The sequence below is a fragment of the Spermophilus citellus genome (genome assembly GCF_964194105.1).
Source record: "Spermophilus citellus genome assembly, chromosome: 17".
Lineage (NCBI taxonomy): Eukaryota > Metazoa > Chordata > Mammalia > Rodentia > Sciuridae > Spermophilus > Spermophilus citellus.
Window position 1 is genome coordinate 71849613 of NC_138199.1, and position 26496 is coordinate 71876108.

The 26496-nt window shown below is 55.3% G+C and overlaps 1 protein-coding gene and 1 long non-coding RNA gene across 4 annotated transcripts; one reads left to right on the plus strand and one right to left on the minus strand.

Annotated features, from left to right (window-relative positions):
- Positions 1-592: 592 nt before the first annotated feature.
- Positions 593-11187, minus strand: LOC308636597. Its single transcript, XR_014019448.1, has 5 exons — positions 11051-11187; positions 8913-9059; positions 6404-6655; positions 3599-3835; positions 593-2692 (listed from the first exon to the last, which is right to left on the minus strand). It is a non-coding gene; the product is annotated as an uncharacterized lncRNA (long non-coding RNA).
- Positions 9919-25302, plus strand: GPRC5C (G protein-coupled receptor class C group 5 member C). Of its 3 annotated transcripts, none has more exons than XM_081272173.1 (5): positions 9919-10990; positions 16972-18054; positions 20422-20516; positions 22440-22592; positions 24093-25302. In XM_081272173.1, the coding sequence occupies exons 1-5, from the start codon at positions 10804-10806 to the stop codon at positions 24123-24125; spliced, it is 1551 nt and encodes a 516-aa protein (XP_081128299.1). In that variant the 5' UTR covers positions 9919-10803; the 3' UTR covers positions 24126-25302. The 3 variants fall into 3 exon arrangements, with proteins under 3 accessions (XP_081128299.1, XP_081128300.1, XP_081128301.1); XM_081272175.1 differs by lacking the exon at positions 9919-10990 and adding an exon at positions 11170-11366; XM_081272174.1 differs by lacking the exon at positions 24093-25302 and having other exon boundaries at positions 9920-10990; positions 22440-23043.
- The last annotated feature ends 1194 nt before the right edge of the window (positions 25303-26496 follow it).

The window sequence follows — 26496 nt, forward strand, 5'->3', positions numbered from 1 at the left end:
ACATGCTGGAGGCCGACTGGGCACCCCACGAGGCACGCATCAGTCCTGACCCCAGGGACCTGTGAAAGTGCCCTTATTGGGAAATAGGATGTTTGCAGATGTAATCACATCAAGATGCAGTTCTCGGGCTGGGGATGTGGCTCAAGCGGTAGCGCGCTCGCCTGGCGTGTGTGCGGCCCGGGTTCGATCCTCAGCACCACATACCAACAAAGATGTTGTGTCCGCCAAGAACTAAAAAAAAATAATAATAAATATTAAAAATTCTCTCTCTCTCTCTCTCTCTCTCTCTCTCTCTCCTCTCTCACTCTCTCTTTAAAAAAAAAAAAAAAAAGATGCAGTTCTACAGGCTTAGGGTGGGTCCTAAACCCAGTAAGCCTGGTGTCCTTTAAAGAAAGCCATGTGAGCAGTTCCTACCAAGTGACCTTGAACACAGCGCTTGACACCAGGAGAGGTCGACACCAGGAGAGGTCGTACAGCAGAAGCTGAGAGTGGGGGCTGGGGATGTGGCTCAAGCGGTAGCGCGCTGGCCTGGCATGCGTGCGGCGATCCTCAGCACCACATACCAACAAAGATGTTGTGTCTGCCGAAAACTAAAAAAAAAAAAAAAAAAAAAAACTCTCTCTGTATCTCTCTCTCTTTAAAAAAAAAATAAAAGAAGAAGCTGAGACGGGGCAATGCCCGGCTAACCAAAGAACACCAAAGATCACCACAACTACACGAAGCTGGAAGAGCAAGGAAGGATTCCTCCCCTGAGCTTTCAGAGGGCACACGACCTGCAGACACCTTGGTTTTAGATTCTAGCCTCCAGGACCGTGAGAGAAGAAACCCCTGCGGGATGAAGCCCCCAGTCATGGTATTTATCACGGCGGCCCTGGCAGACTCAAATAGCACGTTACGACTACTCCTTGAATTGAGCTTCCTGGCCACCCTACTAACTGCTCTGGTGTTACTGTGTGTGATATTCAGCCTCCAAGTGGCCCCAGGGGTCCCATCTTCTGGTATTCACTTCCCTGGGTAATCAACAGGATATTGTGGAAGTGGCAGTTGACCAGCCCTGCCTTCCAGAGCTCGGCTTCAGTACTTGCTTGGCCCCTTGAATCACGTGATCGAGGAAAAGCTCATAAACAGCTGAGCACGGTGGTTTATGCCTGTAATCCCAGCAACTCAGGCTGAGGCAGGAGGATCGTGAGTTCAAAGCCAGCCTCGGCAACTTAGTGAGGTCCTAAGCCACTCAGCAAGACCCTGTCTCTAGGTAAAATATGTTTTAAAAAGAGCGGGGGATGTGGCTCGGTGGTTAGGCACCCCTGGGTTCAACCCCCAGTACCAACCAACCAACCAACCCCACACAAAAAGCCTATGAAGAGGTCTGTGGTGAGGACCTGCAGCTCCCAGCCAACACCCGGCCTCACGGGAGTGAGCCACCTTGGACACAGATCCCCCCACCTTAGGTGAGCCTTTGGGTGACCGCGGAAGCCCCAGCCAACATCTTGACTGTAACTAAATGAGATGCCCTGGGCCTGACCCTCCACTCAAGCCCCTCCAATCCCTGGCCAGACACTGCATATCACGAGTGTTTCTGTTCACACCGCCCAGTTTCACGGAGTCAGCTCATATAGTCTTCTTATCCCACCAGAAGCAGCACACATAGTGGTCAGGTCCCGGGGTGACCATCAGTTCCTACCAACTGACCGTGAACACGCTGCTTGTTTCCCTCAGTGTCCTCATTTACTCTTGGTACCGGGGACTGAAGCCACATCCCCAGCCCTTTTCATTTTGAGACAACTTCTCACTAAGTTGCCCAGGCTGGTCTCAAACTTGCCATCCTACTGCCTCAGCCTCTCCAGTAGCACAGATGACAGGTATATGCCACCACACTCGGCCAGTTTCCGTTTTACGAGTAGGTAGAGCGATTGCATCCACCTCATAAGACTGTTGGGGCCAAGGAGTTAATGTTAACTTCTAACAGTCCTATCCTGTAACCACGTTAGCTCTTGATATCATAGGGGTGAGAAAGCAGCTCAAGAAGCCGGGAGGACTTCTCCAGGGCTACCCTGGGCAGTCAAGCTGAGACCTAAACCGGGGTCCCCTGACTCCCAGGACAATGTTCCCTGTGCAACTGGAACCCAGAAGCAGATCCGCCAGGGGCGTCAGAGGCTCTGTGAGTCTAGAACTTGGAGCACCCCTGCCCGTGGTGTGCTTGTCAACAGCTGGCTGTGCACATCATGTCGGGGTGGGGAGGGCAGCCAGTGGGGTCTGTTTGTGGCTCTGGGCCTGATTCTGGGCCGAGAGCCCCTCTGCCCCACTGGGGAGCTGTTAGGAAGGTGTGCGGGAGCAGGCGGTGGGCGGGGCCCATGCAAGAGGGGCTTTTCTGGATCACATTTCATTGCCAGAGCAGGTCCAAGGACAGGGAGGGAGCCAAGCTGGGCCATTTGCAGCCCTAGTTAGGAAGTGGCTGGGAGAGCAAGACAGCTGTTTTGAAATGCAATACGGTATTAGGCGCAAGGGCTGTTGGGAGTAAATCTCTACTGTGCCGGCTGCTTCAGTTCCAGTGATCAAAATGACCTTGGACACGCAGAAGAGTCACAGGCTCTGCTAGAATAAGTGCCCACTCTCCCTTCTCTTCTACCTGTGGCTCCTGCCCCGCACTTGATAGCAGGAAACAGTCCAGGGTCCAGTGAATGAGGCCAGATTTCTGGGGGAAAAAAGAGCAGAAACAAGATAATGGCAAGTGAGATTTACCTTTGAGTGAGCAACATCCCCTATGAAAAGAGGATACAAGTCCTCCAGGTGCGCTCAAGTGCCCCCACACTCCTAGCAGGTGGAGCCCTTCAGAGAAGACAAGGAAGGCCACTGGATGTGGCTGTCCCTAGGTCGTCTCCAGGACCTATAAAGCCCCATAGCAGCATCCAAGGCCCTGGGATCCCTTCACATCTTGCTTTTTCTCTGCAACTTTACCATTTCTAGAAAGAGGAGGCTGGCAATCAGGTAGAAAATGACTTAATTCAATGATGCACGCCTTCGATACCCAGGAAGAGGATCAAAGGGGCTTCAGAAAAATGTTCATGACCTGGCGGGTGAGGGGGTGCATGCTGGTAAATCCAGTGACTCTGGAGGCTGAGGCAGGATGATCCAAGTTCAAGGCCAGCCTAGGCAACTTGGCAAGATGTTACCGCAGAATAAAATAAAAAAAGGGCTGGGGAATGTGGCTCAGTGGTAGAGTACTTGCCTAGCATGCCTGATGCCCTGGGTTCTACCCCCCAGTACCAAAAAACTAAATAGATTAAAAAAATAAAAAAAATTATTATGAACATGGGGCTGGCTCGAATTTTCTCCCCGAGTTCTGTCCCCTTCCTAGGGCCTACCACTGTGAGCCTGGCCAGAGCTTCTCACTGCAGGCCCCTTTGCTAACCACTCCAGGCTCTCACTTGCTCCCAAGACTTGTCTCTCTCTTCTCTTTTCCTAGAGGACGTGCTTTTAATGCGATCGCCCTCCTACCACCCAACCAGAGCCCACGGCACTGCTCACACACCAACCCCAGGGGAAGCACTGCTTGTATCCCAAAGGGATTCCTACTTCAGTGGCTCAAACTTTATGAGACCTAATAGTCTGTTGCACTTGGAGATTCTTATCAAACAGGTTCAGAAGCCTGTAGTCTTCATGCGCTCCCAGGGGACTGTGAAGGAGGTGAACCTTGAACTTGACAGGGATGACTTCACACAGGGCTGGAAAATATTTGGGGAAGGGTAATAAGAAGGCAAGAGAACAGAGGAGATGTCTCACAGCAACTTGCTGATCCTTAATCATCCCTTCCACCATGTGGAACGAAGATCCGCTCCTGGGGAAGAATAGGAGAAAGAGGTACGTCGCTCACCCCCTGGAGCACTTCAGCTGTGGACCCTCCGCGCTGCCCCACCTTGGCCCTGCCTCTGCTTATCCTCAAGTCCACTGTTATCTAAGAGGCGGTCAGCCTGGACTGCCTGGCCAGAATCCTTCCAGGGCATCCTGTGCTGTGGTTTGCCTGCTCCTCCTGGTGGACTCCCACAGTTCTTTCTAACCTGGCCTCATCGATTCCCAAGGCCTGCCTGCATCTCTAGGCACGTGTGGGGCGTGGATGTCAGGCAGGCTCACAGGCTCCTTGCCTAGGGAGCTGGATTCCACGATCAGAACAGGTCCAGATATCTGTTTCCTGTCCACCAGTGAGTGACCCTGGGTAGGGCTGACTCTCTTCCTGTCCTGGCTTCTAGTTCCACACCAGGATCATAAATCTCCAGGCTCCTACCCAAACCAGGTCAATCGTAAGGGCTTAATTTTGCTCTAAGTTGGGTTAATCTTTTGTCAACCAAACTCAGTGTTCATACTTGTATTGCTTACGTTGCAGAAATATCCAGTTTCAATTTAAAAAGAGAAAGAAAAAAGACCGCAGAGGAAATCTGCCCCTGGATTTGACTGGGAGGGACGGAGCCAGATCCCGTGCCTGGGCTAATGTGGCGGGGGGGGGGGGGGGGGGGGGCGTGGGGACGAGCTGAAGGAAAAGCACCCTGGGCTGTGTGAGTGACAGCGAGAGTGAGGGCTGCTGCCTCCAGAGGCTGACTCGCAGGCCGCTTCTGCCCAGGTCCCACTTTAGCACGACCACAAGGGCCATTAAGACCCTCCAACATGCCATCAGTGGTTCTGAACTTTGCATAACGACTGAAGGCTGCCTTATCATCAGAGGGGAGGAGCGCAGTCTGAAAACCAAAGGGGTTGAAGTTCTAGCCGCCGCCAGGCCTCTGAGCCCCATCACACTCCCAGAATAGCGCACCGGGTTCCCGGCAGCCCAGGCTGCACCGCAACTGGCCTTCCGGTGAGGGAGGCAGTCAAGCCCCAAACAGTGCCAGGAACAGCTGGGACTGGACAGGGCCCAGAAGCCAGCTGGTGGGCCCTGCCCTGCCCTGCCCTCCTGGAGGAACCCATCTCTGGGTCCCCTGTGGCCCCATGACTCTCCCAACATTGCTAGGGGTTTGGGCTGGATTAGAGGTTGGGGCAGCCTCAAATTCCAGGCAAGGGGTGGGGCAGTGAGTGGGTCTTTTAAAGGGTTTGTTGAGTACGCTATGTTGGTGGTGGCTGCAGAGGCTGGTGAAGGGCCAAATGGCCACATGCGCAGAGTGTGCAGGGTGGATGAGACCATCGGAGGCCACAGGCCAAGAAGGCAGGGCCCTGGATGGAGGCTGGCTTCTGAAGGTGAAGGGGTTTCTGGAAGAGGAAAGGCAGCCGCCCACGGCTGGCCACCCCAGAGCTCTCTGCATCTCCTCAGGCCTGAGCAGGTCCCCTGCAATGGGAAGTGAGGCCCCACAACCTGGAGGACAGGAAGGGAAACAGGAAGATGAAGGGGGCTTTCACCCTTCCTCCAAGCCCGTGCCTCAGCTGGGGCGGGACAGGTGCATAAATACCTATCCATCCACAGGCGGGACATTCTAAGGGCTACACAAGAGGCGAGGAAAGCACGTCAGGGCACAGACAGTGAAGACCAAGTCCAAATCCACAGCGGGTCTTGGCCTCTGTGAACCTCAGTTTTTAAGTCTATAAAACCCGAGATAATGACATCCCTTTTGGATGCTTATATGGTTGAAAGCATCAAATTATGTAAAAAACAATCTGAAATTGTACAGCACTACATGGGGGTGTCATATCATCAAATAAGCCAGCATCTCTCAACTTCTTGGCCTGGGGTTCTGGACACTGGATTCTTGCTGACCTTGTGTCATCCTCTCTCCCCTCCCACTTACAGAAGGCTGACAGCAGCCTCTCTTTTGGTCAATCAATACAATCACCAATATTTAATGCCCCCCCCTTTTTTTTTGAATGCAGAAAGCATTGTGCTGGGAAGGAGAGGGGCAAAATCTAGAATTCATTCCTACAGGGCTTCCCAGCATTAGGGAGGCAAGGTATCTCTGTATAAGATAATTAACCATGCAAAAAAAGGTAAGATTAGCAAGTGGGGGGGGGGGCAGAGTTCTGGGGGAAAGAGAACTCTGAGGTCACCAGCACTTGCTTGCAGGAGAGCCCAGGGCTCTAGGACATGGTCTCTAAGAGAAAGGCATCTTGGATTGAGTGTAGGGACAATGGGAGCAAGTCACAGGAAGGCAGTCAGGAGGCAGGCTCAGGCCAGAGTGACCATTTCCTGTGGGGAAGAGGAAGGAGCCCCTGTTGGATACAGGCTGCAGAGGCCTTGAATGCTGGGCAAGGGGGTCTGGACTTTAAGGGCATCAGGAGCCCATGAAGGTGTTATAGAGCCCTGAAGTAAAGTCAGGGAATGTCCCACATTAGATGAGGGCTCACAGGGTGACTGGAGGGAACAATGCAAGCAGGATCATCACTTTGGGGGCTAGTGCAGCTATTGGGGTGAGATGGAAGGCACGCTCACCCTTGAAATGCTCTCAGATGGCGGGCAGACTCCTGAAGGCGGGGAAGCTAAATGCTTCGTGGTTACACATTTCCTTTTTGTTTCTGGAGAGCGTGGTGGGTTGAGTGGCCTGCATGCCTGGACCCTTGCTTTAAGATCTGGCTCTTGGGCTGGGGATGTGGCTCAAGCGGTAGCGCGCTCGCCTGGCATGCGTGCGGCCCGGGTTCGATCCTCAGCACCACATACCAACAAAGATGTTGTGTCCGCCGAGAACTAAAAAATAAATATTAAAAAAAAAAAAAAAAAAGATCTGGCTCTTAGGATTCACTGAGTCTGTTGATGGAGGCTGGCCAGATCTGGGCAACTCAGAAAATCCAGTTCTCTGCTCCCAGGGAGTTGGTTAGCGGCCACTGAGCTGTGGACGCAGACGCAGGTTTGTAGAAGGGCTCCCGGTCAGGTGGCATTCTAGCAAGCTCTATCCAAAGCCTGCTTCCAGGTACATTTCCAGAGGGGTCACCCACGGGTAGCCAGTTGAGGTGAATGAGTGTTTAACCCCTCTGGCTTCCTGCTTCTTAAAGGGCCATCATGATATCGCAGTCCTCTCTATAACAAAACCCACGCAGCATCTGCTGCTCCAAGCAGGAAGTCCTGTAAGACCAGGCCCAACAACCCACAAAGCAGGGGCTGTAACCAGTTAATGCAGAGCCCGAGGGCAAGGCCAGGTGAAATGCAAACTATTAACCAGCTGCAGGTGGCGGGGCTCCTGGCCACCCAGCTCAGGAACAAGGCCCCTACCTATCAGGGAGCCTGGACCCACCCTTAGTTCAGGGGGGGCCTGTTCTCACTGCACTGAGGACCCTCCACCCGCTAAAAAGAGGAGGTTGGCCTGCCCCTCCTTGGAGGAAGAAATGCTCCCCCAGCCCAAGAGATTCTGCAAGCTGAAACCGTGACCCAGGACAGGGAGTGGGGATAAGGCACTGGGCAAGCCACGCAGTTCCTCTGAGGGACTTAGTGACCTCTAGCACTCCCTGGCTGGGCTCCTCCATGCTAAAACTGGGTTGCCAGGGGCCCTATCCTGGGCTCTGGTGCGGGGCTTGCTGGCTGGCCCAGGGGAGGTGGAATTCCCCAGCAGACAAGATGCTTGCCTGTCACGGGGAAGTTGTGGCACCATTTGCAAGGGTGCTGTATGAGAGGGGAGGTCAGCAGTGGTCTCCTCCAGACCAGTGGCTATTCCTTGCAAGTACAGCTCAGAGGTAGAGCACTTGGCAGCAGAATAATGGCTATTCCATAGGCATTTGATGGAAACATCTACCATGCTCCAGGCTGTGTGCCAGATGCTGGGGACCGATAGTAAGAAGAGTCCCTGCTCTTGAGAAAGGCTCAAAAGGTTACTCATGACACACCAGGAGAAACGATAAGCAAATGCTTAATGGACTGGGGGTAAGCGGGCAGCTCGCAGTGGGTCCTCTTGGGGAAACTGAGAACGGCCTCATTCTGAGGCAGGTAGATTTGCAAAAATTTTTGGTCAGACAGAGACAGGAGGTGGGAGGGACAGGACATCTCAGGTAGAAAGACCAGCACAGGTGAGGGCTTAGGGCATGCGTCCCAAAGAGTGATCAAGCACGGCTCTCCTGATGGTGGTGTGGAGTTGAAAGTGTCAGAAAAGCAGATTCTGCAGGAGTTTGGGTTCAAAACTGCCAGACGTCTTTAGCTAAAAGGCCTAAGGCTCAGAGAGGTTAGGCAGTCACATATAGGAGAGGCTGGACACTGACCACCTGTAAGTGCCTGCCTTGTGGGAGGAACATTCTAGGCCCACTGCATTTTAGGGATGGTGTTATTACCTACATTTTGCAGTAGAGGAAGGTGGGGTCCAGAGAGATGAGGTGACCTGCTGGTCACACAGCTGGCAGATGGCACCCTGGCCCTGCGAGTATCTCAGACTCCAGGATTGAGGGAACCCAGGTGGCTAAAAGAAGGGGCTTTCCAGCGAGTAAAGGTGGTGACATTCTACCTTCCAGTAAAAATCAGATGCTTGGGAGAGGGCAGATGGGGGGCACTGGGTGCTCTGCCTCAATCCAGGAAGGCTGGGAACAGTGGGTGTGCAGCACCTGCCTGGACCATGTCTCAAAGGGTTACTTTCTGGTGACAATGGGAGTTCACAATGGGTTCCATGCCTGCTGGGTTGTTATTAACTAAGGTTGAGGGGCACCAGGGGACACAGATGACCCTGTGATTGAAGTCTGAAAAAGCACAGTCCCTCCCGAGAACCTCCCTTTCTAGCATGGTAGGCTGCGTCGGTACAGCCCTGCCCACTAGGGTGAGGCTCAGGGTGGCATGGGGGTGGCGGCTCCCAACTCCATTCTCCCTACCCAGGTCCAGGGACTGAAGTGGAGTGCAACAGAAATCCTGGACATCCAGGGGCCCAGGCCATCTGCGCTGAGGGACTTGCTTTGTCCTTTGAAGACAGATCCTATTCCAGAAGGGAGCTGGGGTGAAGAGGGAAGAGCAAACAGTTCTCAGCGAAACTGACCTACATTTCCCCAGGGCTCAGCCCTTGAGAGTGGGGCCCCTTTGCAAAGGACTCCCTGGTGGTGATCCATGATCAGGCAACAGACAGTCCAGTCCTTCACCTGCCTGAGGCAGGGCTGCAGGGGACTAGAGCTGATGTCCAGAGAACCTAGATGGGGAGGAGAGGCTCTTGAAGAAGGCAAGCAAATCGACATGGTATCAGGGCCATAACTTAAATTGTCTTCCACTCCTTAGGGCCAACAGGTCTTGTAGTCTCAGGCTATTTCTCCTACATGATGACCCTGCCCAGTGAGCTGCCAGGTAGTGGCCTGGTTAAGCAAACGTAGTTAGAAGCCAGGACAATTTAGCTTCTCTCACTCAGGTAGATGGGGACTTTTCAGTGTGGGCATGGAGCTGCTAACCCTATTCAAGCCTTGGCCCCTGACTCTGAGGTGGGAGGTGAACGTAGGGATTGGAGAGCTCTGGAGCAGCAACACTGAAACAACTTGGTCTTAGCAGCGGTTCTCCAGATAAGCCTGCCAGCATAGGGCACAGGAAGGGATATAGTGTTCTAGAAAGCCAGGGCCCTACCGCTGCTACCCGGCTAAGCAAACATTCCCTCCTAGTCAGAAAGCTCGGTGTGCAAAGGGAGGAACAGCCTGAGGTTTATCGCTGGGGCAGCTCTGGGTGATTGATAGAGTTTAGCCTCCCGGTTGTCATAGACCTACGCACGCAAACAAACAGCCGGGGAGGTACCCCTCCCCTCTCCGCGCCCGACCCCACCTGGCTACCCCCTCACCCGTGACCAGCTGCCTCCCCTCCCCCTCGCGGGCGCTCGGGGTTGAACAAACATGCCCAGCAGTCCGCCCCGCCACCGGTTGGCTCCGACCGCGAGCTGCTGGCGATCCCCCAGGCAACTAGGCGTCACGAGAATGGGCACCCCGAGACCCGTCGCCCTGCCCTCCCCCGCGTCCCCAGGGGCCGGGCCAGGCTCAACAACCTCCTCTTTCTCGGTGCGCCTTGGCCTCTCAGGGCCTCCGGCGCAAGCCAAGCAGGCCCGCTCCCGGCCTCCAGGGGCAGCGCAGCCCACCTCCCGCGGGGCCCGCGGCCCCTGGAGGAGGAGGCCGGAAAATCTCTTGTTTACTGGGCTCTCTTCTCAGCCGGGATTCGCTTCCCCTATTCTGCGGTTCCCTTTCAGCAGATTCCTGGGGCCGGAGGGGTCGGGGCAGTCACCCGCAGATCCACCCTGGCAGGGAGCGGGGGTGTGGGGCTCAGGGGAACCCGAAATCGTGGAAAGGTCCCCCGGCCGCGGGAGGGGCTGGACTCGGAGTCAGGGTCAGCGTGACCCGGAGCGCAGAGATCGGGGCCCGGTTAAACACTGTACCTCGGGGAACAAAACCGTGAAGACTAATTAGGACAAGTCGGCACGCGGAACGGGGACGAGGGGAGGGGGGCGCGCGCTCCGAGTTGAGCCGGGTCTGGAGCGGTCTCGGGAAACCCGAGCGCTGGATAGTCAACCCAGTGCGACGTTTGCCCACGGTCTGCAGTGGTTGGGGCTCGGCCCACGGGATTAGGGGCGTGCGTGGCGGCATTCCCACGTGATCTTGGTGACTGGGGTATCAGGGAAGGAGCGCGCGTTAAAGAGGTGGACGCTGGGTGTGTGAAGTGTCCACGTGTGCAAGCTCTGGAGGGGAGGGGGCGCAGAAGGCGTGACAAAGACGGACTTTGTGTCTCAGTGTGCGCCTCGCTCCAGCCCGGGGCAGCGAACTGCGTCTGGCGTGTCTCGAAGGAAAGCCACGACGAAGGTGACAAAGGCTGGGTGTCCGCCACTGAGAGACGCGCCAAGGCAGCCCCGGCGCCAGTGGGTGCGTACGCGAGCTGGGAGATGCCGCGAGGGAGAGCCCGCCCGCGGGATGTGCTGGGCTGCACCCCAAACCGCTTTCCAGAGAAAGAGCCGAATCCAGAAAGTGAGTGCGCGTGAATGTGCGCGTGCTCGCGTGCGGGGGCGTGGCAGTAAACAGCAACAACCCACACGCCAGCTTGGCCAGAAACTCGGATCTCGCTCACCGGCCGGAAAGTGCGCCTCGGCCGAGGCTGGAGGTGAGTCGGCGGGGGCAGGGCAGGGCGGGCTTTGTTACTGGGTAAACGGATTGCACCTACCTGGAGCGCCGCGGGCGCCGGATAAGCGCCGTGAATGGAGGTGATGTCACGGTGATACCGGCCGGCCCACCCTCGCCGAGAGGAAGGAGCCGGGCACCCGGCGCGAAAGCAAGTGACCTAGCGCGCCCAGCTCTGCCTGGGTCCCGGGAAGGCAGGTCCTGCGCCCCGCGCCCCCGCCGGGGCCCCGCCACCCCAGCCAGGACTGAGGCTGGCGCTGCGCCCTGCGCGGAGTCCCTCCCACCCCCGCCCGCGCTCTGCCTGGAGCTGGAGTTGGCCCCAGACGCCGCGCCGGAGCCGGGCTGGCGGCGCGTCCCAGGTAAGGCTGCTGCCTTCCCGCTCCGCCCTCCCCTCCGCCGCCCGGAAGAGCCGGGTAGAGCTGGCAGGGAGTGGGCCAGGGCAGAGGCGCTGGGGTGGACACCCGGGAGGCGGGGGACGCCGCGCCAACTCGGTTGGGTCGCGGAAAGTTTCCAAACCCAAGCCAGCTGGGGACTGGGGGCGGAGGAAGCCAGGAGCTGCGGCTCCGGGTGGACAGCAAGAGAAAGGAGTCTGCGGCGGGAGTGTCCCTCGACCCGCCTGCCTCCAGGAGGCACAGATTCCTCTCCGCTGCCCGATGCTGTGGAAGGGAAGGGGCAGGTTTCTGTGGACAGGGGAACTTTGACGAAAAGTGACTGGCCTCCTTGCCCTTTCTGTTAAGACGTCTGAGGAAGCGCGAGTGTAGACCTTAGTAGCGGGGGCTGGAGTGGGAAGGGGAAGGCTCCGGATCTGTCTGCGGGAAAGTTTGGAATTTTAGACTATCACACCGCTGGATTCCTGGCAGCGTGGCTTGAAGACCCCACCCCCACCCTCCTGGCTTTTCCTGTGTCCTTTTCCCTCCCCCGCCCCCCACCGCAGTTTTACACCCGGGAAGACCTCATCACTTAAAGCTCCCGCTCTTGATCCTAAAGCACCAGAATGTGTACAAACAGGGTTTTGTGGCCTGGATCCCCACCTCCCACACCACCACCATCACCAACCATGTGCCTTCAAGTGTGTCTGGGACAGGGAGTGCTGATGGGGGGTGGGGCGCATTCCAGAGGGACATTCCTGAGCAGACCCTTGGTGAAGACTTCTGAGTCTCTGAATGCCCCAGGCAGTTTGGCCCAAACGCCAATTCTTGGTATAGGGTGGGGTGGGGACCGGATTGAGGTGGCTCCTTCCTGGCACAGGCATCTCCCAGACTCCTTATTGGATGGGTTAAGTGTCAGCCCTCTGGATTGAGGGCTAACACCCTAGGACCCAGTCGGCGACTGAGAGAGAAAGGAGAAGGAGATGAATGGGAGGTGAGAGGAAACTGGCAGAGTCCACCCATCTTTTCAGTCTGCTAAGTGGAGGCACCCACTCAGGGAGGAAGAAGGGTGCTCTGTGCTCTCCCTGGCTGAGCAGCCCCCTCCGGGAGGGGCTCTCAATGTTCTTGGCACCCTTGAAGGCAACCACTGGCCTCAGGTTGATATCACTGCACCCTTGAGCCTGGGAGACAGACCAGGACTGCTTCCCCAGATTCTTGGGGCTTTCTTTCCACGATGGTATTCTTCACCCTGAGGAGTTCTCCGGTTTGGGTGTGGATGGTGGAGGGGTGAGGGGGGCTGGCTGCCTCACCTGTTGCTGGGTAAAACCAGTCAGGGCTGGCTGGGCCTCCGCCCTCCAACCCTGGAGGCCTCTCTGCTCCCCCTGGAGTGAGGAGGGCAGTCGGTTCTGGAGCTGGACTAGACTGACTCAGACCAGAGCTGGGGGCTGGGTGGCTGAGCCAGGGAAAGGCAGATTTCAGAGGTGATTAAAAATATTTGTGTGACTGGTTCTGGAGAGGGGAAGCAAAAGGGCCCTTTTGTCCAGAAAAACATCTGAGGCTGGACTTCAGCTGTGGGGAGTGGGAGGCTCCTAGGGCACTGGGAGCTTGCTCCCTCTCCCATTCCTCTCTTGGTATCTCTTAAAAATCTTTATGCAGGAGATGTGACCCCAAAATGAAGGAGGCGGGACTGAGTGAGGAGAAACGGACGTTGTGTCCATTCAGGGGATGATTTTGCAATGCCTGCTTTGTCCAAGCCCTAGCATAGAAGTTTCAAGGAACACTGTCTTGTTCACTAGCCCCAGACTTAGAGCCTGGGAAGGGAGAGAGGTGTTCCTGATTTTAATGTTCAAGGCTCAGGAGGTTCAGTGTGAGTACAGGATCCACGGGAGGGAGAAGATACTTCCAGATCCCTGAGGAAGAGCCCAAGAGCAGAGCTGGGTCCATCTGGTCTCACCCTTAGCCACCATCCCCAGGGGACGTCAACTAGATGGCTGAATCTGCACTCTTGGTTGTCCGTGCGCCTCTTGAGCTTTATTCTCTTGAACTCTTCTGCTGGCTTCCAAGGGTTTCTGTCCTAAGCAGGGGACCAGAGCCAGGCTCAGCTGGCCCAATTTTTTTTCCACCTGAGTCAGTGTATTTCTGTCTCCCCACCTGCCCTTAAATTTTTGGGGGAAGCAGAGGATTAAGACATTTTAGGATGGGAATGGATTGTTTCATCTGAGGCTGGTCAGTTTCAGGGCAGCTGGATGGCATCAAGGTACCGGTTGGGGGTGGGGTGAGTAGATTCCTGGGGGGTTTGGTGGCAGAGTGAGATTTGAAGGGTAAGCTCTAGGAAGCTGTTTGGCCAATAGCAAAGTCAGGAGGAAATGGGGGAGAAGGGATCTGTAAAGCCTCCTTGACCCTGGCCCAAGTGCCCAAGGGGTGCTAGGGGCCAGCAGGGTATAGACATATTTCTTTTTTCTTTCGTGGCACTGGGCATGGAACCCAGGGCCACACACATGCTAGGCAAGCACTCTGCCGCTGAGCTACTCCCCAGCCCTGGCAAGGTTTTTTGTAATGATGTGGCTGTTATCAGATGTGAGTGGATAGTACTTTTTTTTTTTAATTTAGCATTATTTTCCCCTATACCCTACTAGTCCTTAGATTGTGTTTTGATAAATGTCTCTGAGATCTGGCCATTATGGTTTTACCTTTGGTTTTGATCTTAAAACTGGAGTGAATTTGTCCCTAAGAAATTGATTTCCTTATACTTTTTTACTCTCTCTCTCTCTCTCTCTCTCTCTGTACTGAGGACTGAGCCCAGGGCTGCTCTACCACTGAGATACACCCCCAGCCCTTTTATTTTTTTTATTTTGAGATAAGAGTCTTGCTGAGTTGCCCTCAGACGGGCCTTGAACTTGTGACCCTCCTGCCTCAGTCTCCTGATTATTGGTGTGGGCCACTGCTCATAACCCCACCCCTGATGATGCCCCCATCATGCAAAAAGCAGCCTTCAGTGATTTCCCATTTCCTCTTAGAATAAAGCTCATACTCCTTCCCAACAACTTTTCTCATGAGCCTCCCTTTACGAGTGCACTTTATACTTGGAGAACAGAGGCTGGATGTAGCTCAGTTGGCAGAGCGCTCGCTCTCCTAGCAGGCAGGCGGCCCTGGGTTCCATCCCCAGCACCACAAGAAGAAAAGAAGAAAAGCTAACATGCTTGGTGCACTTGACCTTTTCCCTCTTGGTCTGAACTTGGGTTGATCTCAGGGCTTTGACTTGTTGTCTTGCCTGTCTCCTTGCCCCCTGTGCTTGCTCAGCCCTTACCTCACATTCTTCAAGGCTTAGTCTCCTTCCATCCCTGCCTGTGGCAGTGTCTGGGATGAGGTTCATTTTGCTTTTGCTTATTTATTTAGTAGTAGTAGTAACATTCTTGGTGCATTTTTGTTTTATGCCAAATAAAATGCTTTTTTTTTTTTTTTTTTTTTTTTTTTTGGTGCTGGGGATTGAACCCAAGGCAAAGACTGTACCTCCGTATACTCCCAGCCCCCCAATAATATTGTCCTTTTTTTGAGGCACTGGAGCTCCAACCCAGGGCCTCACATGTGTCAGGCAAGCACTCTACCACTGAGCCACATCTCCCAGCCCAATAGAATGCATCTTGATAGGTCTCTGTCCTCTGCTCAGGTTCCTCAGGCCCTCTCCTCTCTGCTCTGCGACACCTCTCTCCTACAGGTAAATTCTCTGGAGAATCCCATAGCATATTCCTCCTGGAGCCATTTTTTTTTGTATACCTACCTTATTTCTCCTATTAGATTTTCTATGTACCGTTCATTGAAGGACTGTGTTCGATCACCTTTGTATTTTCCACAGCTCTTAGAGCAACAGGGCCCCCTAAATATGCAGTCAGTATTTGCTGATTTGGACTAATTGTCTCTTCTAAACTGGGACCTACCCCAGGGAGGTAGGATGAGAAGCTCTAGAAGATGCCGGTGCCCCAAGATATCCCAGCCATTCTCAGTATTCAGTTTCACATTTCCATCCTCATCCCAGTTTCTAGCTGGTTCTGTGGGCCAAAAGTCGCCAAGATGGAGCTGAACATTTAACTTCCCACACCATATTGTTATCTCTAAAGTGTTTCCCGGAGTTGCTCAATATTACCCCTTACCCATCAATTCCCTTGGACTCCCTTTCTCTTCCCAGCAGTTGTAAATAGAGTTGGTGCTTTATTGATTTATGACTACACACAGAGTCCCCCTACAAAAGCTTACATCCTGGGCTTGAGAGTCAGTGCTCAAAATTTGCCCAATTTGTGCTAAGCCCTGGGCTTAATCCCTAGCACCACCTGAAGTGCCTGGGAACCAAGCTTTTTGCATCAAAATGGAGAGAGAAATAAGCTGTTACAATAGAGGTTATTTAGAAAAACAATAGTAAATTTACATCAGAATGGATGGTGGCCTGAGAAAGGCTGGGAGAATTGACCCTGTGGTGGGGACTCAGATGACTTAAAATACCTAAAATATTTTCAAGGGCTGTGAAAATTTAAAAATTGATCACTGTTTTTATGTCAATTTTCACTTAATTTTTCAAATTTTATTTCTCCTGATTCCATAAGTGTCTTTTCATTTATCAATTATGGAGAGAATTTCTATTGATTGAGATTTGGGACTCTTGCTTGTTTATTAAGTAGCCACGGTGTCGTGGTGCATACCTGTAATCTCAGAGACTGAGGATGAGGCAGAGGATTGCAAGTTCAAGGCCAGCCTCAGTAACTTAGCAAGACACAGTCTCAGAATAAAGAATAAAAAGGATGCCCCTGGGTTCAGTCCCTAGTGTCTGTCTGTCTCTCTCTCTCTCTCTCTCTCTCTCTCTCTCTCTCTCTCTCTCTCACACACACACACACACACACACACACATATACATATACACACACTCACGGAAAGGCCTGTAATCCCAATAGTTTGGGAGGCTAAGGCAGGAGAATCACAAGTTCAAAGCCAGTTTCAGCAATTTAGCAAGGCCCTAAGCAACTTAGCAAGTCCCCGATCTAAAAATAAAAACCAAAAATGGCTGGAGATACAACTTAGTGGTAAACACCTCTTGGTTCAATCCTCAGTAAATAGAAAAAGAAAAACTAATGAAAGACCCCAGCCCCATAACCTAAGGCCCGATTATGAAAAGTAGAAAGTATGCAGTAAACAGGTGAGCTCACCACATGACCTGTTAGAAAGGGCACCCTGCCCACCTTAGAAGTCCCAGGGCAGAGAGGAAGAACTGAATGGGTCCTGCGCTTGGTTTTGAGTTGCTCAGAAGCCCTTTTGCCCCCTAGCCTTAGCTCTATGAGCTCAGGGAATATTTGAATCCACCTTATGGTTGAAAGGGCGGGAAGTGAAAATTCAGTGACATTCCTTCTTTTTTCCATGGTGAAGCAGAGGGATGACAGATGGGCTTCATCTCTGGTCAGTTGATAGGCTTCATGTGTTCTGTGTTAAGAAGATTCTGGAGCCCAGGTGGATAGTCGTATCATCAACGGGTGCTGTCTGCCATGGTCAGCACCGTGCATGCTGGAGGCTGGCCTTGGAAGACTCACGTTGCCCCTTCTTCCTCTGTCTCCAGGGACCCAGCTGGTGCCTGGCCTGGGAGCCAGGATGGCCACTCGCAAAGCCTTGCTGATTTGTCTGGGACTGCCTCTCTTCCTGTTCCCAGGGGCCCAGGCCCAGAACCATGCCCCGCCTGGCTGTAGCCCAGACCTCAACCCCCTCTACTACAACCTGTGTGACCGCTCTGGAGCTTGGGGCATCATCCTGGAGGCCGTGGCTGGGGCAGGCATTGTCACCACGTTCGTGCTCACCATCATCCTCGTGGCCAGCCTGCCCTTTGTGCAGGACACCAAGAAGCGGAGCCTGCTGGGGACCCAGGTGTTCTTCCTGCTGGGCACGCTGGGCCTCTTCTTCCTCGTGTTCGCCTGCGTGGTGAAGCCCGACTTCTCCACCTGTGCCTCTCGGAGGTTCCTCTTCGGGGTCCTGTTTGCCATCTGCTTCTCCTGCCTGTTGGCCCACGTCTTTGCCCTCAACTTCCTGGCCCGGAAGAACCACGGGCCTCGCGGCTGGGTGATCTTCGCCGTGGCTCTGCTCCTGACCCTGGTGGAGGTCATCATCAACACCGAGTGGCTGATCATCACCCTGGTGCGGGGGGCTGGCGAGGGCGGCCCTGTGGGCAATGGCAGCGCCGGCTGGGCCGCGGCCTCCCCCTGTGCCATCGCCAACATGGACTTTGTCATGGCGCTCATCTACGTGATGCTGCTTCTGCTGGGGGCCTTCGTGGGCGCCTGGCCCGCCCTGTGCGGCCGCTTTCAGCGCTGGCGGAAGCATGGGGTCTTTGTGCTGCTCACCACGGCCACCTCCATCGCCATCTGGGTGGTGTGGATCGTCATGTACACCTACGGCAACCAGCAGCATCACAGCCCCACCTGGGACGACCCCACGCTGGCCATCGCGCTCGCCGCCAACGCCTGGGCCTTCGTCCTCTTATATGTCATCCCCGAGGTCTCCCAGGTGACCAAGGCCAGTCCAGAGCAGAGCTACCAGGGGGACATGTACCCCACCCGGGGCGTGGGCTACGAGACCATCTTGAAGGAACAGGCGGGCCAGAGCATGTTTGTGGAGAACAAGGCGTTTTCCATGGACGAGCCCATCTCAGGTGGGTCCCCGGACACCCTCCGGCCCCTTCCTTATCCCATGTCCTTTACCGCGACACTTCCTGGTTCTCGCTCACCGAGCCCTGGATTTGATCCCCAGCACCACATACACGCACACACGTGCGCTCGCACACACACATACACCAATTCCATTTTTAGGCTTTTCTTAATAATTCACGTAGTTCATGAATATATTCTCCTTGTAAAATTTCAAACATTACAGATGAACAAAATCCCCCCATCTCCCCCCGCGCAGCCTCCCATCCTCCCGACCCCTTCCTGTTCCCTGCCCAGAACTGAGTACTGTTGAGGGGCACGTCCATGTGCCTGGGTGTCCTCCTGTGCACAATGGGGTAGTAACAGTGATCCAGGGCCCTTGTGAGGACTGAATCAATAACGACTGTGCCTGACACATGGGAAACGCTCCTAGAAACACGAGCGATTGTGTATCGTATTATTTTACTATTAACACCCTTTTAGAGGTTGTTTTCTGCTGTGCATGTATCCATCACCATCTTAGTTTACTTTTAAAGAAAGTCGTTTTCAACGTTTTTTCTTTTTTTTAATAAAAGCTCTCGTGGGGCCTGGGGTTCAGGATGTGGCTCAGTGGCAGAAGCTTGCCTAGCACGCAGCGGACCCTGGTTCCATCCCAGCCTCCCCACTTCAAAAAAAGCGCTGTGGTGCCAGGCAGTGACCTCAGCAGCATATTTATTTTCCCATTGTTTTTATTGGTGCATCATAGTTGCACAGGAGGGTGGGATTTGTTTGTTACATATTCTTACATGGATACAGGATAACAATATACTTTGGCCAATATCACTCCCCAGGATTCCCCTTTCCCACCCTGGTCCCTTTCTGTGAGACCCACTTCCCTTCTTTCTCTTCCTGTTTCCTGTCTGGCTTCCACACATGAGAGAACACTGGAGGTGCAGGCTTGAAGCCCTACCCTGACCTAAGCTGATTGTGCTGATTAAGATGCTTGGGGACTTCAGGTTTGGTGGTTTGCTTTTTTGTTGTTGTTGTTTTGTGTTTTTTTTGGTACTGGGGATTGAACCCAGGGGTGCTTACCCACTGAGCCCCATCCCCAGCCCTATTTTGTATTTTATTCAGACAGGGTCTCATGGAGTTGCTTAGCAACTCACTTTTGCTGAGGCTGGCTTTGAACTCATGATCCTCCTGCCTCAGCCTCCCAAGCCTCTGGGATTACAGGTGTGCATACCCGGCAGGGACTTCAGGTTTTAACCGCCTCTGGTCACCCTGTGCCAGTTCAGGGGCCTCTGCAGGACAGAGTCAGAGGCTGTGGAAGATCCAGAATCAGAGAAATCTGTTTCTTTCAAACTGTGAGATACTCAAAATCCTTGCTTTGGGGAAAGCAGTGACCCTTGTCCTGCTGGACACTCGATCTTTGATCTGCCTCCCACTGGGGCTGACCGCTGGCCTTACCCTGGGGTGGCTCCTGGCACATAGGAGTGGGCTGAGTGTGCAGGGGGCACTCGGTGGAGTCAGCAGGAGAGCGGGATTGTGGGCAGGTTCAGGATTGTGGGCAGCCCGCTGTCCCTGGGCGCTTACGCAGAGCTCTCAGCCTTTGTCCTCTCGCGGCAAACACTTCTGGGCTATGAGTTTATATTTCCTTTTTTTTTTTTTTTTTTCCTAAATGGAAAAATCAATAACGTGAGCCCGGCACTTAGAAGCCTCATAGGTTGTCCCTGGCCCTGCAGGAGACAGGCCAGGCTATCCTGCACTTGGGCCCCTTGGGTTGGTCAGTGGGTCTCCTCCAATACCTCGAGGTGCCTGCAGGGTGGACAGATCAGGAAAACAAAACCCCAAGGCACCCAGGAGAATTCCTGGAGCTGCAGATAGTTCTGGAGACTTGCCAAGGGGCCCGGGATGGGATGAGCAAGCAGCCTCCCAGCCGGGTCCCAGTGGGTGGGTGGGGGCATCTGTAGCCAGCCCTGCCCTGTGACGATGTGAAGATTTGTGGGCTGAGGGGTCTCAGCAGTATTTATGCTAGCTCCTGGCAGCTGGCCCGCAGCAGTAGAGGCTGGAGCTGGAGACTGGCCATCTTGGAAGGCAGCCTAAGGCCCATGTGCCCCTCTTGGCCTCTGGCCCTGGGGCGGATAGGGATGTGAAGGATGCTGACTGGGCATTTTTATGAGCTGCTGGATGGGGGTGGGGGGTCTTGTACCACAGGGAGCTCAACAGCATTGTGGTCTTCTATGCATCTTTCTGTACAAAGGGGTGCGGGCTTGGAAGGGCCCGGCCCATCCACTGTGTGGCTCCCCCACACCCTGGAGAGGGCTGCTTGGGTTGTGGGAGGGGGAAACACTGAGAATCAGGGATCCTCAATCTGCACCTGTCTTTCCTTACAGCTAAGAGACCAGTGTCACCTTACAGTGGCTATAACGGGCAGCTGCTGACCAGTGTGTACCAGCCCACCGAGATGGCTCTGATGCACAAAGGCCCGGTGAGTGGGGTCCCAGGAACCGTGCAGAGCCCAGCTGGGCAGGTGGGGAGAGAGGGCCCTGTGGTGGGAGGAGGGCGAAGGCAGGCTTCTCATCTGGGAATGTCCCCAGGGAACCCAGAGCCCTAGTTCTTACCTGGAGATGATGTGGTCATTGCCTCTGGCCACACTGCAGTGACCTGCCCTGTGTCACTGGGCATCACACACAGCCTGGGCCTAGCTGCTATTAAAATGCAGAACCACTCGGTAAAGCTCCCCGCTTTACCCTAAAGAGCTCGGGGAGGGACAAAGGTCTCAGCCAGGTACTCCCCAAAGTGACAGGGGACTGAATGTAGCAGGTCTTTCCGGGTATTTAGTTCTCACCCGCAGCTGTCCAGAGAGGGCCTCCAGTTCCCTGTCTCCTCCCACCTCCCCTGGGCTCTGGGAGCCAGATGGTCCATTAGCCAAGCCGGGAGGGGACAGGAAGCCGGTGGGTTAGATTCCCACTCCATATATGTTCTCCTCCTGGCTGGCAGTGGCTGCGGGGAGAGGTCAGCGACCTGCCTTGGCAGGACTCTGAGAACAGGAAGCCAGGAGGTCAGCGGGGTTCACTTCTGTCCCGTCCCCCCCCCCCACCTCCTGCCGTGAGCCCAGAGGCAGGGGCTGGCCACGTGTCTGGAACTTCCGACTCCAGCTCTGTCAGTCTCCCCAAGCCTGAACCTGTGGCCAAGCCAGGGAGAGCAGGCCGAGGCCCTTAGGGACTGCCGTACCATGGCCACCCTTCTGTCCTTCCCAGTGTGTTTCATTGATGATCTGGACTGGCAGGGATAGATAGATTTTTTTTTTTAATTTTTTTAGTAGTTGTAGATGGACTCAATACCTTTACTTTATTTATCTTTATGTGGTGCTGAGGATCAAGCCCAGTGCCTCACACATGCTAGGCAAGTGCTCTGCCGCTGAGTCACAACCCTAGCCCTAACTGGAATAATTTTTCTGCCTGGTTCTCAAAACATGGTTCCCAGACCACCAGAGTTAACATCCTGGGAACCTGCAGAAAATGTGGATTAGCACCTCTTGGTGTCCCCCCGGGGTTGTTGACATCACCTGGGTAGCTTGGTTTCCACCAGGAAGGGAAAAACTCCCCCAGGCAGTTCTGCAGCTCTGGGCTACCTCTCCCCGCCCCAGTCCAGTAGTTAAACATTTCCCACCTCCAGCTGGGGCTCGGCTCCGAGGGGGTGGATGGCCTCACAGAGAGTCCTGCTGATTTGGTGCACACCCAGGTCTAGAGACAATTTATCCAGATGTTCCTGAGGTGGAGATGGCACACAGGTGGGGGGAACACCTAGTTCTGACTCCTGCAGGCTGGTTTGGGGCCCTGGAGCTACAGACGTTGAAGACTGGTCTTTTCCTTAGGGATAAGGCAGGTGGGGGCAGGAGTTCATCTGCCCTCCAGGTAGGAGCCGGTGGCCTCAGGACCCTGTCCCCACAAGGCAGCCAAGCTCCAGGGATTTCGTCTCTAAATCAGACTGGTCAGTCCAGATGACTCAGTGCCCAAGAGAAGGGTGTCCAGGTATTGTGACATTTGGGGGGCTCAGGTAAGGTTCTTGGAGGAGGGGAGCCTGGAGGCAGGTCATAGGTCATCCTCCCAGGACCTGAGCTTCCCCCTTAGCCCTGGAAGAAGGAGGGCCTCTGCACTGGACAGCCTCAGGTGAGCGAAGCCCTCAGTCCCATCCCTAGAGGCAGAAGAGTTAGGGGCTCAAGGTCAGCCATGTCTTTCCACAGTTGTCAGCCCCAGGTGCCACTGGGACCTGGCTGGAGTGGGGCAGAGGGGACGAGAAGGAGGAGCTGGCACTCAGGGCCCTGCAGGAAGCAGAGTGTTTGTACATCCGCCCTGGCGGAGCCTGGCCCCGTCCCCCTGACTGTGACACCGCCTGTTCTTCCTTCCAGTCCGAAGGTGCTTATGACGTCATCCTCCCACGGGCCACTGCCAACAGCCAGGTGATGGGCAGTGCCAACTCGACCCTGCGGGCTGAAGACCTGTACGCGGCGGCCCAGAGCCACCAGGCGGCCACGCCACCGAAGGACGGCAAGAACTCTCAGGTCTTTAGAAACCCCTACGTGTGGGACTGAGGCGGCAGCCACGGCCAGGAGGAAGCGGGCAGATTTGGGGAGGGCCCTCAGGACCTGGCCTGGGCGAGGGACCCCCAGGACCCCCATGCTGTGTGACTCCTCCTCCCACACTGGCTCAAAGCAGCTTGTGCCCAGAGCCGTGAGGCCCCCGTCTGCCAATGTTCCGGGGGTGTCCTGGGTGCCCCCACCCACTCCTCAGTGTTTTTGGAGTCCAGGAGCCAGCCTGGTTTCATGCCAGGGCCACCTCCGGCCATCCTGCTCCAGCCAAATAGTGTTCTTCTTGGGGTGGTGGCCGGTCCGCGCCTACATTCTCTGGAGATTCCTGCAGCTTCAAGAAGTCTCCAAGCAGGCACGTCGGGCCTGGGTCTTGCTCCTCTGTGAGGATCAAGGGTGCCTAATAAACATGTCTCTGCTTTGTTAACGCACGCGCTGGGCTCGTGGTTTCTGGTGGGCTCTCAGCTTCCAGTGTCCCTCTCTCCCCTCCTCCATGGGCAGTGGGTGACCCTTCTCCTCCACAGCTGCTCGCTCTGTGCACCGCGGCAGGCGTGTCCTGAAGTTAGCGGGGAACACCTCACCAGGGAAGTGATCCCTGTCTGCCCCGAGGGCCGCCAGAACCAACCCCTGCCCCACTTAGCTGTGGATGTGGCCCCACATCTGGGCTCCTCTGACCCTGCAGCTCTCCTCTGGGACCCCCCTGTCCAGTGGTTGTGCTTGGGGACAGAACAAGGAAGGCAGGCCACCAGCAGGCAGCTGTGTGGGGGAGGTCAGCCAGTCTCGGCTCCTGGTGGGAAGAGGGTCCAGTTCACCCTGCAGTGGGTGGATGGATTGGCCAGGACTTGACTCCATCATGGGTTTACCATTCTTTATAGTCAGCCCAAGCCTGTCCCCTGCAGGAGTAAAATCCCCGTGACTACCCGGGAGGGGGACAGGACTAGTATTCTCTTTCCAGAGTCGAAATCCCAGCGCGGTGCCCTGTCAGGGTCAGGCAGGGCTTTGTGGGTAGCTGTCCCAACCCCTCTTGTAGGTGAGCAGAGTGGCCTCCTGGTGGCCAGGCCAAGACTGGCCAGGTTTTCTCGACACTGACAGCCAGGGAGCCCTGGTGGCTGGGCTATAGGCTGTCCTCTCAGCCACGTGGGTGGGACAACGGTGTCCTGGCCCTGGGACTCTGGTTCTAGGCTTCTCCAGGGGCTGCAAGCCAGCCCCTCCCGGGCCTGGGAATGTCTCTCCAGCTAGTCAGAAGCTATTTTCTGACACTGGTTGTAGGAAGAACATGTTTTGTTGAAAGAGAGAGGGAGGTTGCTGAAAGATAAATAAACTTCTCCCAAACTTCTCCTTCTATGCTCACATGGCCCCGGCCCCTGGGGACTGAAGCACTTTGAAAATAAATAAATAAAAGTGAGAAAAGTGAGTGGTTGGGCCCGAGCCGCCGGGTCCTTCCCCTTTGACTCTTGTTCTTTCTGGTTACTTTAGGCTCAGTCCCCGCAAAATAAAACGAGACGGTAGACGCCCTCTTCCCTGGACTGCACGGCCACCTGATGTCCTCATTCCTCTGTACCTCTCTCGCCCTTGTCCTTGGAGCTGGGAGGGACCAGAGGCCACCAACCTGAAGCAGTGGACTGAGTGGGGGCCCTGGGAAGGCCTGGGGTTCAGGGGTCTTCCTACTTCTGCCCAGCCAGCCTCCTGGTCCCCAAGTGACTGCAGTTGGAAGGAGCTGGTTGTGGACTCCCATCTCCCCTCTTGATCCCACCCTCCTTCCAAGTCACGGCCTGTGTGTCTCCGGGTGTGGTTCTGCAGACAGCCCTCTTCTGCCGGGGAACGGCAGCCTCCGCTGCCTCTGTCTTGACACTGGACCTTCCTGGCTGGCCATCTTGGTGTCCGGTGTCGTCTCGTCCCACTCGGCACCGAGGGGAGTCTTCTCTGTGAGCCTCTGGAGCCAAATCATGGCAGAAGCTGTCCCCTGTCCTCCTCCCCAGGGCCTTTTGCTACCACCTGGACTGTGGAAGGCCAGGAGCTGAGGCCATTGCTTGGCCTGGACAGATAGTGCTTCTGTTCATGGCCGGTGGATCCTGGATTTGAGCCCTCTGCGCCATGACCCTGACTAAGCCTTCCCCAGCTTCCATGAAGTGCGTCCCACCACCAGGCCAGGGCCAGCCCTACCTGTCCTCTGATCCCAACTGTCCTTGCTATTCGGGACAGGGACTACCACACCGGTTCCAACCGGAAAGCTCTTCATTCAGTGCTACCTCATGGAGACCCCACGGAGAATTTGGAGAGCTGTCAGGCCACAGTGGCATTTGGGACTTGGCCTTGTTTACATGCCAGGATGCTCTGTGACCTTGTCTCCCCTCGTCGGCCTTTGGCTTCTCAGTTGTTTGGAAGGTGGCTCCTGGGATAGGGGCAGGTGTCGATGCTCCTGAATGACCTGGGCCTCGCAGGTTCTGAGGTGCGGGGGCCTGCTGTGACTACCTGGGCACTGGTGGCCAGGGCCTGGAAGTCTCCTTAGGAGAAACAGGCTGGGTCAAGGCTGCATTCTCAGGGACCCGTTGAAGGTCCTGGACCAGGCAAGTTGGGATCCAGGCCTCTCCTGTGACAAACTGGTGGGACGTGGGGAGGCCCCTTAGATACGGGGTCTTGGACTGAAGATTGTGACAGGCAGGGGGCTGAGTCTCCACCTCAGCTTGGGTGCAGGTTGCTGGTCCCGAGGAAAGGGATGAGCAAGCTGAGACCTCCGCGCCATCTTGGTCCTGCCCTTGGTACTCGACAGACCTGGCCCATCCAAGCGGTCCCCCCTGAGTGTGCCCAGGAGCTCAGTCTTTAGCCCAGCATCACCTCTGTGCGAGGTGGAAGGCAAGGACTTTTCTGAGAGGCACCTTGTGGTCGGCCCCACAGATTCCCCAGTGCCACCCCCCGTCCCCAGCAGCCTGTGCCTTTTATCACTGGAGCATTTGTTCCAGAGCTGAACTGGGTGGACAGTTCCCACAAAGTAGGGCTGTGTCCCCAGGTGTGATCCCCACTTCCCTTGCACTTCCAAGAATACAGTAGTGTTTCCCTCCAAGGGACGGGGTCTCCTTGCACCTCAGACTGCCCTTGATCTGAGTTAGCGGCCCCCAAGGTCCCTTCAGTGAGGGAAGGCACTTGATGACTACTGTTCTTGGTAACAATCTCAGGAGTCTCGGGCTGGGCCCGGTGACCAGGGTGCTGCAGCCTGCAGTGGACACAGGTGTGTCTGTAGCCGGACTCCTCAGCTTGAGGAAGCTCAGGAGGGATGGGCTCCTGAAAGATGCGGGCGAGTCCAGCTTCTGGACTGCTTCCTCCAGTCCTGGGCAGCGTCCAGAAGACGCACGTGTTTTAGGAGGCAGGAGGTGCCTTCTCTGAGGTGGCCAAGGTGCCTCATCCCGTGGGAGAAAACTAAGATGAGACCTGGTGCAGGTTCATTGTCCTAGGCACCCCCTGGTGAGTCTCACCGCTGCCACTGCCGGATCCTGTCGCTGGAAGCAGAGGACTTCATGACGCTCAGAATTAAACGACTATCCTCCATTTGGGAGGGGTTTCTGCCACCGAGTCCTGTGTGTTCCTGAGGGATTCTGGGGCGTGTGCACCCCCCTGTTCCCCACCCCACAGACTCCTTGCCTTCCACACCATCAAAGGCTGACTGACCCCAACCAACCCTTCTCTTGTTCGGGGACTTACTCTAAGGAGGAAATGAGGTCTCCAAAGATATTGAGTTCTCAACCAGGCAAGATCAGAGACCAGTGGCCCACATTGAGACTGGGAGGGAAGGGTGGGAGGAGGTCACCTCTGATGGTAGCCCTACTGTTGCCTGGTGTTGCTGGCAAAGCAGCCAAGACAGCCCATGGGGTGACATACTCTGCAC